Source organism: Hypoxylon trugodes (assembly GCF_022578975.1).
Source record: "Hypoxylon trugodes strain CBS 135444 unplaced genomic scaffold F4822scaffold_14, whole genome shotgun sequence".
Lineage (NCBI taxonomy): Eukaryota > Fungi > Ascomycota > Sordariomycetes > Xylariales > Hypoxylaceae > Hypoxylon > Hypoxylon trugodes.
Window position 1 is genome coordinate 298272 of NW_026250029.1, and position 20024 is coordinate 318295.

Consider the following 20024-nt stretch of genomic DNA (forward strand, 5'->3'; position numbering starts at 1 on the left):
ATGTTGAACTGTCACACAAAGGCAACCAACATGCAGACGACTCGTTGTCTCGGGCAGGGCTAAGCTTGTATGCACATAGCCCAGCTCATTGTGTCTTTTTCAATCATAGCACATAGTATAATAGGGCCCAAACACTTTTACCCGTGCTGTTGGTGTTGGAATAAATGCCGGTTATGAGTGTCATACCTGTTGTATTTGAAGGTTAAGTTAACAGGTGAAAGAAGGCTAACTGAAATTACGTGCACTTATTCCGTAGGTGTGGGGCGTGTTACCCCAGATACCTAGGTACACCAACAGCTTAAGCTGATGACGTCAGCACGTGGTTGGCTGTTATTAATATTTCTTTTCATGGCGTTTCTGTATTCGTTGATGATTTTTCGCATCCCTCCAACACACCTTATCAACCGTCGCATCCACGCGGACGATTACCCCATCATCTTCATCTTTATTAGTGCTATGACAAGCACTCACTTAATGTGGAAGTTGTTTATATATAGACAAACGCACTTGCTTTTGAGGGTGTCGCCATTTGTGTGATCATTTTTCCTGGTAGCGTGGACCATATACAACCCGATCTAAATTCCCGTTTCAGGCATCTGCAGTACCTACGTAGCTGGTCAAGTTCCAGGGACCCGGGGAACTACCTACGAATTCTCATTCCTAATTCTTTACGTCGCAACTACGAAATCTCTAGCCTGAAGCATGTTGCTGTAAAATATTTTGTATGGTACTGATAAGATTTGAATTGTGTAAATTTGGGCGGTATTATATATGTTTTTAACAATGCCGATATCTCCCTAGTCTGAGATTGTGTAACGAGGAGATTGATGCAAGGGATAGTCTATCTGACAAAAACTAATCTATTCAACAACATTGATCCAATGGCTCGATTTCCTAACTTGACTTGGTTTTTGCTTGATTATTTGTTCCGAAACAAGCTTGGGCTGGCCAAGATGCAGCCTCCACTTCCATGTCCAACCGTCACATGGCACAACGACACCTACCCTTCTATTTCTCCTTCGCGCCCAGAGCAGAATGTCAACGGCAAAACTATCGTAGTTGTTGGAGCAGTAAGTCGGTTGAGTGTTGTTAAGTTTTCGCTACTTAACTAGGTTTATCCATTAACACGATTTTAAAGGGGAGTGGGATTGGGGGAGAGACCGCTCTCACGTTCGCAACCGCCGGAACAGCTCGAATAGCTCTTCTAGGTCGCACTGAAACCTCCCTGCAGGAAACTGCCTCACTTGTACCGCGCTCTTCGGTCCACGTCGCCGACTTAACAAATGCGAAAAGTTTAATAGATGCCGCTGCCGCGGTAGGGAAGTGGCACTTACTTATCCTGTCTTCAGGCTATTGTCCTGACCGAGCTCCTGTTGTTCTATCCGAAGTTGAAGATTGGTGGAAGGGATTCGAAGTAATTTTCATTTCCTGTATATGTATTCATACCGAAAACATACCGAAAACTTACACCCGCTAGACAAACGTTAAAGGGACATTGCTAGCGGCTAAGACTTTTATCCCAACAGCAGATGCTGATGCGACTGTCATTGGCGTGGCCTCAGACACCTCACTTGTATCGGCCGACCATACACCTGGTCTATCAGGTTACGCCTCTTCAAAGCTTGCCCAAGTCAAAATTTACGAATTTTTGGCGGCCGAGAATCCGAATCTCTTCGTTGCTACTGTCAATCCTGGCATGGTTGAAACTGATAACTTTCACAGAGCTGGTGGCAGATCTGACAAATTGCCCATGAATAAAGGTGGATTTTTACGTATTATTAGTCTAGGCGCCGCACGGTGTGCTAACGTACATTATACAACTTCAGTTCAGTTCAACTACCTGCACACTTTGTGGTGTGGATGGCCAGCCCTGAAGCTAAATTCCTACGAGCTCGCTCAGTTTGGGCAAATTGGGATGTCGGTGAACTTAAGGCCCAAGTAGAGAAGATTCAAGAGGGATTATTCCTGACCGTTGGTTTTAAGGGCTTGCCATAGATTTATCCTACTAGCTCAGCGAGAGATCAACTAATGCTTGCGATTAGGGTAAAGATATATGGAAGTACGAGATGAAGATGGATTAATTTAAGGCTGACATATTTGCCGGATATCATTTCATAAGGTTGGCGTTGGATCTTATATTAGCGCTTCTATCGCAAGCTGTCTACGGTTTGGTCGCCCCCTTGCAGAGCCTGGCCTCTGGCTAATCCAGTTTCCCTGATAACTCCGGGACGGAATTTTTTATTCGTGTTTCTATTCTTTTCTTTCGGGTCAGTACCAATAATCATACCGTATACTTGAAGTACTTCATCTTACAAAGGTAACTACCTCAATCGGTATACCAATTGGATAGCTTTCAGATGAAATGTGACGTACCGGTGCGGCAGCGAGACGCGCGTTGTAGTAGAGAAAAGCGCGTTGGACTTCTAGAGATGGCTTAAAACAGGCCTTCATTATATCGACAGTGTGACATTTGTTCTTTAATCCAAATGCATCAAATGCGATTATAAACCAGCTCAGCGCGCCAATCATTATTGAAGTTATTTTATCATCTGCTCATTGGAATATAACAAGGATAGAAAGCTGAGATGCCTATAGTAGGATTTGAAAAGTCGAAGGGAATGCCTGGGGAATCTGATTTCTAATAGATGTCTTTATTCGTAGTGTAGCTAGTCTATAAGTTTTAGCCAGAGGCCTAGCCCTGTACTGAATGAAGTGACAGGACATACACCGCCGGGGGATAATGCTTGGAGTGATTGGCGCATGTTAATACCTAGGTTCCAATGGAGCTCCACTGTATCGAAAAACGCCTAAGCTATCTCTAGGTACTTCGGTTTTATGATGAATTTTTGACCGGGAGGATCTATCGGTGTTGAGAGTTTCTATATATATAAAGCATCATTGCTGAAATAGTCGTTTCTGTTCTTCGTCCGCATGTAGCACGATAACGCGAAGCGGGTAGACTTAAAGAAAGCCAATATGGGTAAATACATAGTTAAATTCTGTGCTCGCCCACCGATATACCTAAGTCGTGACCGTCAGCCATATACTTCTCTTAAGTTAGTTACACCGGCCACGGCGATGTAGGTGATAAGAGAAGCAGATGTTTTGAACGCCGCCATCAATATGGCCTCATAGGCATAAGCAGCTATCCGAATACCTAAGGTTGAGTGTTACTTTTCCGGTGGTCTTCCCAAGGCTTTATATGTGCCCTGTTGCTACTGCCGTAGTCCTCCGCCACCAATCTCGTTGCACTAGCATCAAAATTAGTGTCCACAACGGTGATCGTCGCCGTGGTAGTTACGTCTAACTCTTGCGGCCTACGACCACTGGGACCCTTCATCCCACTCCGCCCAAACGTCAAAAGTGCAATAGGCCTGTTGTTGCTGCTGCCGTTCGGAATTTTGATATGGCTGTTGGTGTTTGGAGCTAAGGTTATGCGGGAGCTTCCGTCTTTTCGGTAGACGACTTGACGCAAGACGGGCTGCATTACAGGAAGGGAGACTGTGATGATGGCCTTTAAAAAAAGAATTCTTGTTAGTAATTATTTATAGGTATTAGCTGGAGGGGTCATAATATTCTATAGTTATAAAACCTACCACAGCCGACTCGGCAATTGACCAAAGCTCCACATCTGTTGAGTCCCAATTGTCGTCGAGTGGATTCAGCCTCTTGACCGCAACGACACGAATTATTGAGATGATAAAGATAAATGAACCGAGGGTGAAGACTAGGGTGAGTTGCAACTTCTTTCGCAGGGTCGTTTGCAGTTGCCAGATAAGTGGAAGCGGAAGGCACAGGATAATGGCGTCTAAGACAACATTTGTAATGAGGATTACTAGCAGGGTGTTGATGAGGTAGTTGTCGGCACACTTGAGCTGGGCCACAGGCTCTTCGGCCGTTGGTGGAAGTGCCGGTAGGCAGGAGATAGTGAGCACTAGGATGGCAGTGAGGGCATAGAGGGCAGTGAAGGTCAGTATGATGTAGCAGACAATATGGAAGCGTCTGTTTGGAAAGACGCGGCGATACAGGAAGATCGCGGAGGCCTTAATGCAGAAAATAACCGGGAGGTACATGGCACTTGAAGCAATGAGCGTCTTATTCAGAACGTCAAAGTCTTCTATATGCTCGAGAACTATGACGATTTCATGCCGGCCCATTCCTAGACTCGCCAGATAGGCCAACAAGCCGACACTAATGGTTGTGAAGACCTATTGTAGGTACGTTAGTGAAGACCGAATCTAGGCTTCGGCAGGTTTAGATGCACGTACCACCGCCAAACTCGTGAAAACGTCGTCTAATCCAAATGCCTGCTTCGTGATCCGTCTGGCGTAGAGCCGCAGTCCCAGCGCAACATAGGCAATGACCGTGCACACTGCCAATGTTGCGTAAATCTTGGGTTGTGCCGTTTGGTCATACAAAGGCGCCTGCGCTTGCAACTCGGCGGGTAGCGCAGCTAAAACTTCTGGTGGGATATTTGTGGAGTTGAAACCCATCGTGGATTGGTTAGGTGAATCTAAGAAATATATATATTCTAAGGTTGCTATGTCATATATCTAGATCGGACTCCGCCCGTCGTCTATTTTGAAAGCTATGGGACGGGTCTTTTAGACTTGCACACAAAGAGTGTAAGAAATAGAAAAGCAATGCTGATCCTCGCTTGTGGGTACCCAGATGTTACCACAGTTGCGGCGTCGTCTCTTTTGAGGCATATTATCAAGCCGAGTACAGACAGACAAGGCTGGCTTGGGGGCCATGCAACCAACCGTCGATTATATTCGCATTTAGGTAGGTAGGCTGTCATCTTCTCGCTGAAGGACCATGTTTCACTACGTAAACTTGGAAATTGGTGTAACACAGTTTAGCACTGTCGTACCTTCTTTCAGGGTTACATACAGATGTATGTATTTCGATAGATTACTTAGATACCTAGATACCTATCTATATGACCAATCAATCTCATTAGATGAGTTCCAAGGTTATTGCTGGTTGTACGACATAAACTTGCAGAGCTTAAGGATTAAAGGAGGGTGTGGTTGTATCAGCTAACTCCAATTTCCGGATGCCAGAGCCTTACCCCATCACATTTCCAATTTCCAATTCAATTCAATTTTTTTCATGAAAAAATCTATTCAGTGTAATCTGCGGCCTAGGGAGTTAAAATTTCTTCGCATTTACGTTTAATCGGTGCCCAGCCCGTTGTCGTTTCAAAAAGATGGGCTGGTTTGGCCATAACCATATGCCCGTTGAGGGCCGGGTAAGGGACAACTGCCAATTAATAGATAACGGCACAGAACCAAAGAGGGACCAGCTAACCTTGAGCCCCTAGACTATTCTCCTCACGGGCGGGTCTGAAGGTACCGGCCTCAGCGCAGCACGCATATTTTCGAGCAGGGGAGCAAACATTGTTATTGTCTCGAGGAACCTGCTAAAGCTTGAAGAGGCAGTGAAGAGTATCAAGGCCGCGGCAAAGTCTCCCGGGACGCAGCGCTTCCACTTCATTGCGGCTGATGTAGCCAAATCCAACTATGCGGAGGGCGTTGTTGCTGATGCAACGGCCTGGAACAACGGACATCCGCCTGAGATTGTGTGGTGCTTGGCTGGCCTTTCTACACCCATGCTGTGGACGGATGACGGGGCTCTCGAGGCTGCACGATATAACAGTAAGTAGTGGCGACTTCCAATCGAGTGTATAGTGGAATATAGATCACTCATCAAATTCTTGCGACAGTGGATGTCAACTACTTCGGCAGCGCTGAAATGTCTCGAGCCATCATGCGTGCCTGGCTCCTCCCTGAAAACGAAAAAGAGCGACCGCAAACATCTCGTCCTGCCGCTAAACATATCATCTTCACTGGCTCTGTCCTCTCCACCCTCTCCCTAGCTGGCCACGGAACGTACGCCCCTTCCAAGTTTGCCCTCCGCGCCCTCGCCGACGCTCTCGTCATGGAGGTCCGCCTATACCCAGAAGTTCCTATTGAAGTGCACCTCGTTATGCCTAACTCTATAACTACGGCCGGCTATGATCGCGAGAATGAGACCAAACCGGAAATCACCGTCCAGCTTGAAGGCACCGATAAACCCCAGGACCCGGACACTGTCGCCCGCTTATCCATCGCCGGTATCGAGAAGGGCCGTTACTTTGTCACGACGTCGTTCATGGGCGACTTGATGCGATGGGGCGCTATGAGTAACTCACCGCGGAATAACTGGTTTGTAGACACGTTGATGGCGTGGATCCTGCCTTTTATCATGGCATTCGTTATGTGGGATATGAATAGTCAAGTCTCAAAATGGGGTAATAAGAAAAAGATTGAAGAGTCACGGGATTAATTGGTTTATTTATGAAGGGCTGCGCTGTTCACAGTTTGCTTTGCAGGGGCCTTTCTAAAATTAGTGAACACCATAAAAACTTAAATTTACATTCATTGGTTCGTTTCAATGCCAAGACGCGCTAGAGGCTTCACCTAAACCCTTATAACAGGTACCTACTCGGGCCTCTGACTGGGATAAAAATTTAGAAACTACATCATTCTCTTCTTTACAGCACTTAGGTAGTTATATCAGCCTCACCTAGACTTAAACCATTAGCGTCAGTTTAAGCAGCACGATAAACGCCATTCGTACTTAGCCTTTAGGTACCTTTGGCCACTTATTTACATGAAACAATCTCTTTATAAACTCGAGATAATCAAGTTTCTGAACCCTTTGCTCTCCCCCCTTTTTTCGCGCGCGGCCGTTCGGCATTCTCTCAAAGCCATACTCGTGTGCATGACGTACGTAGGTAATAATGGAGCACCATCAGAATATTTCAGCTGATGCAGGGCTCGGTGAGGAATCTGGGAGAGCAATTGCAGGAATAGAAGGTCAACGAATCCAAGACCAAAAAACTAATGTTCAACCCGCCGACACGTCGGAAGGAGATCAACATGTCGCCACGGCCCTTCACGGCAAGGGGGGCGGGAAGCCTATCTCCTTTTATGCGTCCTTGCTCTGCCTTGGGCTCCTTGCACTGATTGTTGCATGGGATACTGTCGCTTTATCTGTGGCAATTCCGGTCATAGCCGAGCAACTGCGGGCTACGACATTGGAGTCTCTCTTTGCAAGCATCGCCTTCACGCTCGCCGTTGCTATTTCTCAACCACTCTACCTCAGTATTTCGGACGTTGTGGGTCGGAAGGTCCCACTCTACATTGCCATGGTACTTTTCACTGTGGGCTCTATTCTCTTCGCCGTTGCCCGGAGTATCACAGTAGTTATTGTTGGGCGTCTTGTACAGGGTCTTGGTGGGTATGCTTACATCTGCCATTCTCTCGCAGCGAAAGAGGGAGGACTAACTCTAGATTCTGACAGCGGGGGCCTTGATATTCTTCAAGAGATCATCATCGTCGATATGACGACCTTGAAAGAACGACCTATGTATCTTGCGCTAATGGCGTTACCTATTGCGGTCGGTTCTGTCATGGGTCCAATTATAGGTGCGCTGTTTTGCCAATTTGTGACATGGCGCTGGCTTGGTTGGTGCGGAAAGAATTCGAAGTGGCTTTTAACAAAATGATCTAATTAATAATATATAGGATCAATCTACCCTTCGTTGGCCTAGCTATACCCCTGGCGCTCGTGTTTATGCACCTTCGGCCCATCAGCCTGGACCTAAAAACGAAACTTCGCCGGCTCGACTGGGGCGGCATGTTCCTGTTTACCGTGGGCGCAACGTGCGTTTCATTGCCAGTTAGCTGGGCAGACACGCTGTACCCGTGGTCCTCTTGGAGAACTATCCTACCTCTGATTCTTGGGATAGTTGCGTTCATCGCTTTCGGTTTCTATGAGGCCCGCCCAATCCAACCTATGCTACCCTATCGCCTGTTTAAAAACAGAACCGCCATTGTGTCAATAATAGGAGGATCCATACACGGGCTTCTTTTATTTTCTCTTCTGTTGTACTTACCCCTTTTCTTCCAGGTAAGTTTAAGAAACATTCTAAGGGATTCGTTATGTTACGAATTACCAATATCCCCATTTGTCGCCATTGGAAAATGCGTATATACACCTGCATATGCAACTATGGATTAGAATTTCTCTAGAACACTAACGCATGGTAGGCCGTTTATTTGCAGACGCCTCTAGAATCAGCTATTTTCATGCTTCCAGCATGCGTAACCACTGTTGCTTTCAGTTTCTTTGCGCCCGTATGTGTGGAGTTCACTAGGCGATATACGCTTCTGCTGCACATTGGATGGGTTATCCTTACTCTTTTCACCGGCCTTTGGTGTATTGTGGACCAGACGTCGTCTAAGGCAGAGAAAGATACGTTCCTCGTCTTTATCGGCGTCGGACTTGGCATCGTTTTCCAAACGGTACCCTTCCCTCTGCAGGCAAGCGTGGAAGAAGCCGATGATAGCGGCCGGTTGGTTGGTCTATTGGTTATAACGCGTTTCTTAGGAGGCGTGCTGGGGTTAGCTATTGGTTCCGTCGTATTTAGTAGTGGCTTCGCTGATCAGATTGCAACTTTCGGACCCTTGCCGGCCGAGATCAGCCAACTATCCGACCCGCGCCAAGCCATTGGTTTCATTCCAATGCTTAGGACTTTAAGTCTGGATACGGAGACCATTGGTCGATTAACAGAAGCCTATCGGATTCCATTCCGTACCGTATGGATTGTCCTCGCCTCGATATCAGGTATGGGCTTGGTAACATCTTTACTCACAAAGCAACTTGATTTAGAGAAGGAAGATCTAGGCAGGCAGAGATTCGACGATTCTTAGGAAGAGAAGGGTATCCCGTAAACTGAAGATACCTAAGTAATTTATTTGATGCGATTCTGGAGTTTCTGTGGTGCTAGGTGGGTACAGATATTACAGTTACAGTTCAGGTTTTAATTATGGTGATAATAATGGCTGTTTCATAATTACTCAAACGGTCAACCTTTATGTGCTTTATGCGATAAACTACAAACTAGGCGTGTAGTTGCGAAACTTACCCTTACCCGTACCCGTACCCGTACCTCGGCATACCTTCCCAGGTACGTATCTGTTGTTATGTTCACCATCGGCGTAGGATCTGTGATGCCTTGTAAAAGGGGGGGGTGTATATGTAAACGGACAGGGTTGTATTAAGGGGCGCCTATGCCAAGACCAACCATGCAATGCAGCTGAGGTGTAAGACTCGTTCACGATCTGCACTCATGGGCGCTAGAGCAGCAGGCTCTCGGGGATGATTAATGTATTTGGATCCTGCGACAGCCCTGAAATTCATAGACTGGCTAGGTACAGGTTAGGTAGCTACTTAGTGCATACCTGTTTTTTTTTTGCTTCAGTTGGCAGACACAAGCTCTTCTGCAGAGCACCGACACCATGGCGCCAAATGGAGAATATGTTGAAATGATGCCTACTGGGGCTCTGGCATTCAGAATTCGAAGCATGAAGCCCGTAAGCAAGCCCGCAGACACTTTCTATCGCAACTTGGAAGAAGCTCTAGACCAAAGACGTGCCGCCTATAACCTCCGCTGCGTAGTGGAGAGTGAGTGGCAGACCATGTTAGACATGATAGACTTCTCCTCCAACGACGTACTCTCTTGGAACGCGAGAGGTACCTTGCGGGGTAAATTCCTCGATGAACTCGCCCAGCACCCGAACTTTAACCCAGGCGCCGGAGGCTCACGGCTCCTTGACGGCTTTTACTCATACCTTGAGGCCACAGAGAGGGAGATCGCTGAGTTCCATAGCGCGGAGGCTGGCCTGATTGTTAATTCGGGATTCGAAGCGAATCTAGCCGTGTGGAAGGCGATCCCGCGACCGGGTGATGTGATTGTATACGACTCACTAGTACATGCGAGCACACATGAGGGTCTGGGCCTGAGCCTAGCTATGCAGAAAGTTGAATTTTTGCACAGCGAAACTAAATCTTTCCGGGAGGTGTTACTCTCGGTACTAGACTCGCAACCGCTGATCAAGCAAGGAAAGCGGTGCGTTCTCGTGGCTGTCGAGAGCGTGTATAGCATGGATGGTGATGTTTGCCCGCTACAAGAGCTCATTGATGTAGCAGATGAGGTTTTCCAAGGGCAGGATAACATCAAGTTTTTTGTTGATGAAGCACACAGCACGGGCGTCTTTGGTCCAAACGGCTCCGGGCTCGTTCGTGAGCTCGGCCTAGAAAGCCGGGTAGCCGTGCGAGTGCACACTTTTGGAAAGGCGATTGGTGCGACCGGAGGTACGTTTCTCATCTTGACATGACCTTACATCACAAAACGACGACCGAGACCTATCTGAGTCATCATTTTATTATGACACTCGAGGAGTGTTCGGGATCATACCTTAGGCACCCAATACCTGAACCAGCAAGAATTTGCGAGCCGTCGATCTAACTTCTATGTAGCATGCATCCTAGGACACAAGACCATAAAGTCCGCCCTTCTCAACTTTGCGCGGTCAACAACGTTCACTACAGCGCCGTCATTCCCCTTCGTCGCAGCCATCAAGGCGGGGTACAATCTGCTGCAGAGCGAAGAGGGACGGCAGTCTATGGACCGCCTGCAGCACATCGCTCAGCTCTTCTACAAAACACTAACGACACACCCTCTGTGGCAAAAGGCCCGAAATGAAGGTATTCTTTGGGTCCCCTTAGCCGACGGCTGGGAGAGCCGCTCCTTTCTTACCCATATAGTGCCGATCTGGACGCGTCAAAAATACCTCTACTGGCTGTACTTCCACTTGTTGTCTTCAGGTTACTGCACCTGGCCGATTGAGCACCCAGTCGTAGCGCCGGGTCAGGGTCGCATCAGGATGACTGTCCATGCAGCTAATACGGAGGCGCAGATCGAGAATTTTGTGAGCTCGATGTTTGCATGGGTGGAGGAGATTTTGGCCATTGAGGAGGGAGCAACGGAAGCGAAGGCATCAAAGGCGGCGGCCAAGGTATATGAGTGGATGCGAAGCGAAGGGCTGGAGGGGTGGGGGTTGGTGTAGATTATATTGAACTGGCATATTGTAGTTTAAGCCCCCAAGTCACACCACATGTTGTTGGTTGGTAACAAGTCAGTGCGATGAGACAACAGGAGCAGATACTCCGTTTTCCGAGATAGTTCAGTACTTACCAATAAATTTTCTAAACTGTGTAAGATTCTGGATCTCGCGTTGTACAGAGACAGCCGAATCCTTCGATCGGCGCTTGGGCCGTCTGGCTACAGCGATATACCCACCAACTCATTCTGCACATAGGGGATGGTCCACGCCAGACATGGACTATTTAACAAATGCGTATCACTTTACGCCTTGACTTCTATCCAGGTAGGTTGATATCGCCTAGCGTCATCATGGAGCCCATCGCTATCGTAGGATTCTCTTTCAAGCTCCCACAGGGAATCGAGGACCTTTCGGGCCTTTGGGAAACTCTAGAAGGTGGTAAAAACGTTATGACACCCTGGCCTGAGGACCGAATTAATATCGATGGTTTCTACAGCATGGATTCATCGCAGATAAACAGGGTGTGTTATCCCTCGCGTTACGATGTGTACAACTGGATGACTAGGTTAATAGATGTTCTTGAAATAGCTTCATTCGACGGGAGGGCACTTCCTTAACGGGAAACTTGGCGAGTTTGACGCCCCCTTTTTCTCTATGAACTCCAAGGAGGCTGCAGCAATGGATCCCCAGCAGCAAATCCTCTTAGAGACATCGTACAGAGCACTAGAGAACGGTAACTGTGTACATATCCTCTAACCCTACCGACATAGTACTTACATATGTAACAGCTGGAATCTCTTTGGGTAAAGTGGCTGGGACGTCCACGGGTGTCTTTGCGGGGTCTATGGCGGATGACTACTCGCGAACTGTATCCAAGGACCCCGACGAAGCGGCCGTCCACGCCGCTACGGGTCAGGCAATGGCTATGCTGGCCAATCGCATAAGTTGGTATTTCGACTTAAAGGGACCCAGTGTCCAGGTCAACACGGCGTGCTCCTCGAGTATGATTGCCGTAGATTTGGCTTGCCAGTCTCTACGGACAGGACAAAGTTCTCTGGTGAGACCCTCGACCCTAAGAGCGCTCATATTTATAAAATACTGTAGGAGAGGGGGATGCTAACGTGGAGCCAAGGCACTCGTCGCGGGGTCTAGCGTTATGTTGGGTCCAGAGATGTCCATTTACCTAACAAATATGAATGTCCTATCGCCGGATAGCTTATGCTATAGTTTCGACCACCGGGCTAACGGCTACGCTAGAGGAGAGGGTGCCATCGTATTTGTGCTGAAGTGCCTAACCGACGCCGTCACAGACGGTGACATGATCCGAGCTGTGATCCGAGCTACCGGGTCGAATCAGGACGGCCATACGCCAGGAATCTGGCAGCCGAGTAGTGAGTCTCAGGAGGAGTTGATTAGGACCGTTTATAGAAGCTGTGGTCTCGGATTTGAGTCGACGCATTATGTTGAAGCTCATGGTAGGTAACCTTTCCACCCGCAATCCCCGGTTCGGATAGATTCTTTATAATATGCTCTCCCTCCTATCTTAACTCACTCCTTCACCAACGTCCCAACTACTAGCACGAAAGAAGCCAGGATACACGAAAAGTTTTCGTTGTGAGAATCTTAGAATGGAGCAGAAGTATCTGATAGATCATTTGGAACTGCGTAGTTTCGTCCCAGTCGAGGTGGTGGTGGGCGCTGTAAAAGACTTCGGCGCTGCGCCGCGCTTCTTGCATATTTCTGACACACGGCAGGGACTGGAACACAACTTGGTGACTCGAGCGAGGCGAAAGCTCTAGGTCGAGTGTTCAAAAGCAGCCGCTCTTCCGGAAGCCCGTTATATATGTAGGTTACGTCTTGTACCTTAGTCTGCTCAACTCTTGAACTGACCACTTTCGACAGCGGGTCCATCAAAGCCAATATTGGGCACCTGGAAGGTGGAAGCGGGCTCGCCGGCATGCTCAAGAGCATTGTAATCCTCGAGAAAGGCGTCATTCCACCAAACGCCTTGTTTGAGAAGTTGAACCCAAAAATCAATGCAAAATCGCTAAATATTCAGGTACAGTTAGGAGCCCCTATTCTTGCTGCATACGGTGATAAAAATTTGACTTCGCCTAGGTTCCGACATCATGTATTCCATGGCCATCATGTGGTCTTCGTCGCATCTCGGTCAATTCTTTCGGTTTTGGCGGGTCCAATGGCCACGTAATTCTTGACGACGCTTATCATTGCCTTCGAGAGTTGGGCCTCAAAGGAAATTGCCGGACTCAAGTACAGCTGCAGCTGCACCCGAACGGTGATGGTTCACTATCGACCTCGCCCGAGGCGGGCTCCATATACAAGGTTCTTGTATGGTCAGCAAAAGACGAAGGGACCCTCAAGAGAATGTTTCAGCGACACGCCAGATACATAGAATCACGAAAACCAAACCCGAACCAGCTTGCTTATACTCTCTCCGAGAAGCGGAACCGGTTGACATGGAGATCATTCGCCGTTGTGAAGGTAGGTACGCCAAGTCTTCCGCCCAAGGTACCTTTTTTCCGTTCCTCCCGAGACGTAGGTCTCGCTTTCGTCTTTACTGGCCAAGGTGCGCAGTATGCGGGAATGGGGCTGGAATTGCTTGTATACTCGGCCTTTAGGTCTGCATTTGAGAGGGCAGATACAGCTTTTCGTGATTTGGGGGCCTCTTGGTCATTATATGGTGAGAATTCGTTATCTTAATCTGAGATTGCTTTGCTGATCGTTGAGCTGCACAATAGACGCCATGCAGGAACAGGACAAGATCAACGACCCCCAGCTTAGCCAACCATTGGGTACAGCTTTACAGCTTTGTCTTGTCGAGCTTCTCAAGAGTTTCTGCGTAGTCCCAGCGGCAGTCGTCGGCCATTCCTCTGGTGAAATTGCGGCAGCATATACAGCTGGCGCTATTTCTTTCCAGTCCGCCTGCAGAATAGCATACCATAGAGGTAGGCTAGCTGCACAATTAGCTACCGAAACGTCCCGACCCGGGGCTATGATGTCGGTTAATTTGCCGGAAGGGCACGTGCAGTCTTACTTGGATAAACATGATATAGGAAATGATCATATCCACGTGGCTTGCGTCAACAGTCCTTCGAATGTTACTCTTTCTGGAGATGAAAAGCTTATCGACAAAATAAAGCATTACCTAGATCAAGAAAATACTTTTGCTTGGAAGTTGGCGACGAGGGTCGCTTATCATTCCCCTGCTATGCAAGAGATCGCTTCTGAGTATCGTTCTTGTCTAGGGGCCTTGGAAAACCAGGATGGTGAGGCTTATGATATTCTCATGGTATCTACTATCACTGGCGAGAAGGTCTCGAGGAGCCAATTATCTAACAGCCAATATTGGGTGGATAACCTAATATCACCAGTTCGCTTCTCGGATGCGCTGCAATACCTCGAGATTGCGGCGCCCCGAGCTGACGGCCTTAAACCCTTATCTATCTATCTCGAAATTGGGCCCTCCGGATCCCTCCGCAAGCCTGTATGCGACACAGTAGGGTCCGTCATAGCGGGCAGAAACGTCGAATACATATCTACACTATCAAAGGACAATTCTCCTCTGATGGCGGTCTTGAATATGGGTGGTCAGCTCTTTGCTCGTGGTTATCCCGTATGTCTCACGGCAGCAAACCAGCAAGATAAAGACTCCAGTCAACCATTCCTGGCTGACGTACCAGAATACCCATTTGACCATTCCCAAACATACTGGCGTGAGACCCGGTTGAGTCGAGACTGGCGTCTGCGTGAGACAGCACCAAAGTTTCTTGGTTCCCGCACCACGGACTGGAACCCGCTCGAGCCACGTTGGCGCTTGATGCTGAGTGTCGAGGATATACCATGGATTTCCCATCATGTGGTCGGCGACGTCCCCTACTTCCCTGGTACTGGCATCTTGATAATGGCATTGGAAGCAGTTAAGCAAAAAGCGCAGGCGCACCAGGAAATAATTGGATTTGTTGTCAAAGAGATTACATTCATAAGCCCAATCGTGGTGCGACCTGAAAGCAAGACCGAGGTCATAACGCAATTACGTCCACTGCAGCAATGGTATGAAAAATCGAATGCGCGTTTTGAAGTACGCATATTCGCTTGCGTAGACAGCTATTGGAACGAGTGTTCTAGTGCTATCATTCGCGTTGAATATGCTCAGGATATTGCCGATAAAGTAAATGGTGAGCGCGAAGTTTACGCTGCTGCACAGGCTTCCGTTCAAGCCTTTGAAAATGCGAAGCGAACGTGTATCAAGCCGGTAAAGACGTCTGACTTTTATAAATGGCATGCTAAGCAGGGCCTCAAGTATGGCCAGTCTTTTTCCTTAACCGAAGGAATCTTCTGGGATGGTAGTGAGCTTGGAATCGGACATATTGATCTGGCGTCGGCCGAGCCTTTTGACGACGGCATTGCTCATCCGGGGGTCCTCGATTGTGCATTCCAAGTGGCTTTCACCGCGGCCTCACATGGCATGACCAAACGCCTGCCGACCATGATACTTCACAAACTGGAAGATGTTTGGATCTCGCCGACTGGCTGGCAGTATCCTAACACACGGCAGATACGAGTTCTAAGTAGATCGAGACTCAAGGCAGGTGTGATGGGCGCCGATTGTTCTTTTACTATATTAAGCGATGATGGTATGCCTCTTTGCCGTATTAAGAAAATCGAGATGCTGCCGGCGGGGACGCGAGGTGGCATAACAAAGAACGTCGGCGAGAACAAGCTCTTCCATAGCATTGTATGGAAGCCGCAGCTCTCGGAATTGAACCGGTCCCAGCTGCAGAACTACTGTAAAGACTTCAAGTCTTTCTTGCAACTGACCTCACATGAGACTCCTAGTCAAAGGCTGCTCGAGATAGGCAGCGGTTCCAGAGACACGATGGATCGCATACTCTCAATACTGAATGAGGTCGAAGAGAGCATAGGGGGTATTGCGTTTTCTGAGTACTGCTATACTGAAGCCTCGGAGGCCCCGGTAAAAGATGTTCGCGAGGAATACACAACAAATTACCAGTCGGACCGACTAAGTTTTGCAACCTTTCATAAAGAAAATGATATTAATAGCCAAGGGTTGGAACAGGGTGCATACAGTATCGCTTTTTTCTCTGGAGAAGATGTGTCATGCAACACAGATACAAGAGACCTAGCCTCTTTCATGCGCAGCATACGTCGGGCTTTGAAACCTGGAGGTTACCTTGTAATCCACGGCGTTCCAGATACAAACACCCCCAGGGACTCTTGCAACGAACAGAGCCCCCTAATTGGAGAAGCTGCAACGAGGAAGCTAGACTGGGGAGTTTTGTTGGACACTGCTGGGTTTTCCAGTATTTTCATGGCCGTCCCAGGTCTTGGAAATGGCAACGCGATAATCTCAGATGCAGTTGAAGAGCCTGCCACGATGGAAGGGCCCGAGAGTCTTCTGATTATAGACGATCAAAATGAATACCAAAAGAATATAGCATCATTCTTATTGACGACGACGCTCTTCAAAAAAGCCGAGCTTCTTTCTCTTGCACAGCTGGCCACCAAACTCGCCAAGAATAGCCTGCCAAGGTCGCTCGTTTTTCTCGCTGAGTTGGGCAAATCATTATTGGCACAGATTCCCGAAAGTCTCTTCACGCCTGTTCGAAAACTGATACAAAGCGCGTCTAACATACTTTGGATAACGTCTACCGACTATTCTAGGCAAGGCCACTCGCCGATACCTCTCTCAGGGGCCAGCAATGGTTTTCTCCGCGCGATTCGTACAGAGTATTCTGGCAAGCGTATCGTTTCCCTTTCCCTGGAAGGAGATAACGAGGTTTGTTCCGCTCAGGAAGCTGCCGTGTACATCACCCAGGCTTTCACATCGGGCTTTACTGCAGCAAAGCCAGAAGTCGAGTACGTAGTCAAGAATGGAGTCTTCTACACGGGTCGGCTAATCAGCGAGACGACCCTCGATGAGAAGCTTGTCGTGAATGGCAACAACGAATCTAGCAACGCAGGACCGAAACTCGTAAGAACAGAAGAATTGTCCTCCGGCCCTGCCCTAAAGGTCGAAATTGAGAGCCCCGGGTCGCTCGAGACACTTAGGCTGATACAAGATGACAGCTTCGATGGTAATCTTAGCCCAGGAGAAGTCGAAATTCAGGCGAAAGTTTGGGGCCTTAGTTTCCGGGATGTATTTATTGCCTTAGGTCGGCTGGAAGAGGACGATTTCGGGCTAGACTGTGCTGGTATTGTCACCCGAGTCGGGCCGCAGTGCGACCTGTTTCGACCAGGGGACCGAGTGTGTATGGCTGCCATCGGATGCATGCGGATGTATCCGCGTGCTGACCAGGGCAGCATCGCCAAAATACCTAAAAACATAGGGTTCGCGCACGCATGCGCTGCTGTTAGCCCAGGCCTTACAGCATGGAGGGCCTTAGTTGACATAGCCCGCATACAAAAGGATGATAAGGTCTTGATACACGCAGCTTCGGGAGGCATTGGCCAATTCGCTGTGCAGATAGCAAGGCATTTCGGGGCCGAAATTTTTGCCACCGTGGGTTATGACTACAAAAAGCAACTTCTCGTAGAAACGTACGGGATCCCGGAGGACCATATATTTTATAGTAGGAACACGAGCTTTGTCGAGAGCATAAGCCTCCTTACTAATGGGTATGGCGTTGACATTGTCTTGAACTCGTTAGTAGGCGAAGGCCTGCGCGCCTCCTGGGAGTGTATAGCTCCTTACGGACGGTTCGTTGAGATTGGAAAGGCTGACATCCATTCGAACTCCCAACTCCCCATAGCTCAACTCGGAAAAAACGTGACCTTTGCCGCCGTCGATATTCGCCACATATTGCTTCATAGGCAAGATATTGCTTCCGAGTTGATGCGTAAAACGATGAATCTCGTAACCGAGGGAGTTTTTCACGCGCCAACGCCATTACACTCGTATAACGTATCTACCCTAGAAGAAGCCTTTAGGTATTTCCAAAGTGGGAAAAATACAGGGCGAGTCATTATTGACCTTGACCCCTCTTCCTTGGTTGAGGTAGGCCTTAAGTTCAGCCCCGACCAACATTTAAGGTAGCTAATCATAGATAACCGTAGAAACATCTCTCTACGCCCCGTATGACATGGACCTTTGACAGCAATGCGTGCTATGTTATTGCTGGTGGCTTGGGCGGGATTGGGCGGTCTGTACTCAAGTGGATGGTCCAGAAGGGAGCAAAGTACCTAATCGTACCCTCAAGATCGGGAACCAAGCATAGGTCCGTCGCTGCCGAGGTGGTGAAGGAACTTGCTCAGCAAGGCGTAGTCGTGTATACGCCTCAATGCGATGTATCTGCGGCAGAAGACCTATCCCGTCTCCTTACAGAGTGCAACGAAACCTTACCCCGTATAAAGGGATGTATAAACGCCGCCATGGTTCTTAATGTACGTGGCGCGGATAAGCAAATGATAAATGAGTGTCAAAGGCTGATGTGGAATACTTAGGACACCATGTTCGACAATATGACCTATTCCCAGTGGGAGAGGACAGTCCGATCCAAGGTCCAGACCTCTTGGAATCTCCACGTTCTCCTACCTAACGACCTAGACATTTTTATACTTCTTTCCTCTATATCCGGAATCGTCGGAAATCCCGGGCAGTCTAACTACGCCGCTGGCTGCGCTTTTCAGGACGCAGTAGCCCAGTACCGGACTCGCAATGGCCAAAAGGCATTGTCTCTTGACCTTGGTGTGGTTCGCGACGTGGGTGTCGTGGCTGAGTCCGAGGGTCTCCAAAAGAAGCTCACATCAGGCCTTCGTGAATCTCGTCCAGTTAGCGAGGGCGAGGTATTGGCGTTTCTTGATTTGTGCTGTGACCCAGAGCGCCCGCCTAGCCCCAGTCACATCATCATGGGCCTCGGTGCGCCCGCCAACTTGCCAGAGGCCATGCAAAGGCCTTTATTTACTGCTCACGTTAACTCCTCCAGCGGGCAGGAGGGCAGTACGGCGAGAAGTAACGTTAACTACGGCGCCCGGTTCCGACGGGCCGAATCGGCTGAGGAACGAGCTAGCATCGTGCTTGAATCTCTAGCTAAGAAGCTGGCACGGGCGCTGTCAATCGAGTTAGAGGACATTGACTCAAGTCAACCGCTTCACGTCTTTGGAGTTGACTCGTTAGTAGCCATGGAAATTAAAAACTGGATTACTAAGGAGTTTTCGGCCGAAGTGGCCGTCTTTGAATTAATGGGAGGAAGATCGGTGGCGGCAATTTGTGAATTGGTAACGCGAATGAGCCCGATTTAAAACATGATAAAGATACGTATGAACAGCGGACGATAGCGCGAAAAGGGCCAAATACCGTGCGCCGGTTTCATATAAACCGTTAATATGTTAAAACACAGTGTATACTTGAGATTTCTTAGGTTATTATGTCATTTTTTTAAACCCATTTTTAATTATCTCAGCGAGCTTAGACTAGTCCTTAATACATGTAACAGGTTATATTTATTTTAATTATATTTAATTTATATAAATAACTTTTTATCATAACTTAATATCTTATGGTCACATATTATAGACTAGGTAAATGTGATAAACCTATGCCTTAAAAAAATATAGTTATTATTAAATTAATTAATCTAAGATATCTTAGGGTTAGGATTAAGATTAAGGTTAGGGTTAATTAATTAAAAAAGAGAAAAAGTTAAAATTATAAATTAAAAAACTGAAAAGTTTAAAGATTATTATGTTAACATTTTCATTTAAAGAGAAATAAAGAAATGTTTTACTATATTTATAATTCTTTAAGGCAAAAATATATCAAAAATAATAAACAAGGATTCTGAATTTATATTCTAATATAGAAAACGAGAACAAGAAGACAGTTCTCCCAATATTTAGAAATGCCAAAGATTACCAAAAGGCCAAAAGGCCAAAAATCTACTTTTCTTTACAAACCTTAAACATCAAATAATATTTAAAACTTAAATCTAATAAATTAGGTAAAAATTCTAAACATAAAGGTCAAAATATTAGGATATAAAATAATTAAAAGGCTAAAATAGAATAAAATTCCCTTAATAAAGAAAT

The 20024-nt window shown here is 47.5% G+C and overlaps 8 protein-coding genes across 8 annotated transcripts; 6 read left to right on the forward strand and 2 right to left on the reverse strand.

The window, feature by feature from the left end:
* The first annotated feature begins 203 nt into the window (after positions 1-203).
* On the forward strand, positions 204-921 carry F4822DRAFT_423324 (uncharacterized protein). The gene has a single exon (XM_051459965.1). It carries the CDS (start codon positions 307-309, stop codon positions 535-537), a length of 231 nt encoding a protein of 76 aa, XP_051308494.1. The 5' UTR covers positions 204-306; the 3' UTR covers positions 538-921.
* On the forward strand, positions 922-2376 carry F4822DRAFT_423329 (short chain dehydrogenase). Its single transcript, XM_051459966.1, has 3 exons — positions 922-1070; positions 1139-1414; positions 1478-2376. Exons 1-3 carry the CDS (start codon positions 954-956, stop codon positions 1940-1942), a joined length of 858 nt encoding a protein of 285 aa, XP_051308495.1. The 5' UTR covers positions 922-953; the 3' UTR covers positions 1943-2376.
* A 174-nt stretch (positions 2377-2550) lies between these two features.
* On the reverse strand, positions 2551-4769 carry F4822DRAFT_423331 (uncharacterized protein). Its single transcript, XM_051459967.1, has 3 exons — positions 4269-4769; positions 3597-4208; positions 2551-3514 (listed from the first exon to the last, which is right to left on the reverse strand). The coding sequence occupies exons 1-3, from the start codon at positions 4491-4493 to the stop codon at positions 3158-3160; spliced, it is 1194 nt and encodes a 397-aa protein (XP_051308496.1). The 5' UTR covers positions 4494-4769; the 3' UTR covers positions 2551-3157.
* Positions 4770-5028: 259 nt separating this feature from the next.
* On the reverse strand, positions 5029-5660 carry F4822DRAFT_423333 (uncharacterized protein). The gene is made up of 2 exons (XM_051459968.1): positions 5327-5660; positions 5029-5254 (listed from the first exon to the last, which is right to left on the reverse strand). Exons 1-2 carry the CDS (start codon positions 5497-5499, stop codon positions 5155-5157), a joined length of 273 nt encoding a protein of 90 aa, XP_051308497.1. The 5' UTR covers positions 5500-5660; the 3' UTR covers positions 5029-5154.
* F4822DRAFT_423355 (uncharacterized protein) lies at positions 5605-6430 on the forward strand. Its single transcript, XM_051459969.1, has 2 exons — positions 5605-5660; positions 5729-6430. Exons 1-2 carry the CDS (start codon positions 5615-5617, stop codon positions 6328-6330), a joined length of 648 nt encoding a protein of 215 aa, XP_051308498.1. The 5' UTR covers positions 5605-5614; the 3' UTR covers positions 6331-6430.
* A 96-nt stretch (positions 6431-6526) lies between these two features.
* F4822DRAFT_423401 (MFS general substrate transporter) lies at positions 6527-8908 on the forward strand. Its single transcript, XM_051459970.1, has 4 exons — positions 6527-7287; positions 7351-7518; positions 7575-7959; positions 8100-8908. The coding sequence occupies exons 1-4, from the start codon at positions 6788-6790 to the stop codon at positions 8760-8762; spliced, it is 1716 nt and encodes a 571-aa protein (XP_051308499.1). The 5' UTR covers positions 6527-6787; the 3' UTR covers positions 8763-8908.
* A 195-nt stretch (positions 8909-9103) lies between these two features.
* F4822DRAFT_103885 (putative aminotransferase) lies at positions 9104-11120 on the forward strand. Its single transcript, XM_051452354.1, has 2 exons — positions 9104-10206; positions 10372-11120. Exons 1-2 carry the CDS (start codon positions 9351-9353, stop codon positions 10959-10961), a joined length of 1446 nt encoding a protein of 481 aa, XP_051308500.1. The 5' UTR covers positions 9104-9350; the 3' UTR covers positions 10962-11120.
* Positions 11039-19442, forward strand: F4822DRAFT_423405 (putative polyketide synthase). Its single transcript, XM_051459971.1, has 10 exons — positions 11039-11479; positions 11547-11691; positions 11747-12015; positions 12091-12433; positions 12713-12803; positions 12861-13017; positions 13077-13659; positions 13718-17994; positions 18054-18380; positions 18441-19442. The coding sequence occupies exons 1-10, from the start codon at positions 11249-11251 to the stop codon at positions 19236-19238; spliced, it is 7221 nt and encodes a 2406-aa protein (XP_051308501.1). The 5' UTR covers positions 11039-11248; the 3' UTR covers positions 19239-19442.
* Positions 19443-20024: the final 582 nt, after the last annotated feature.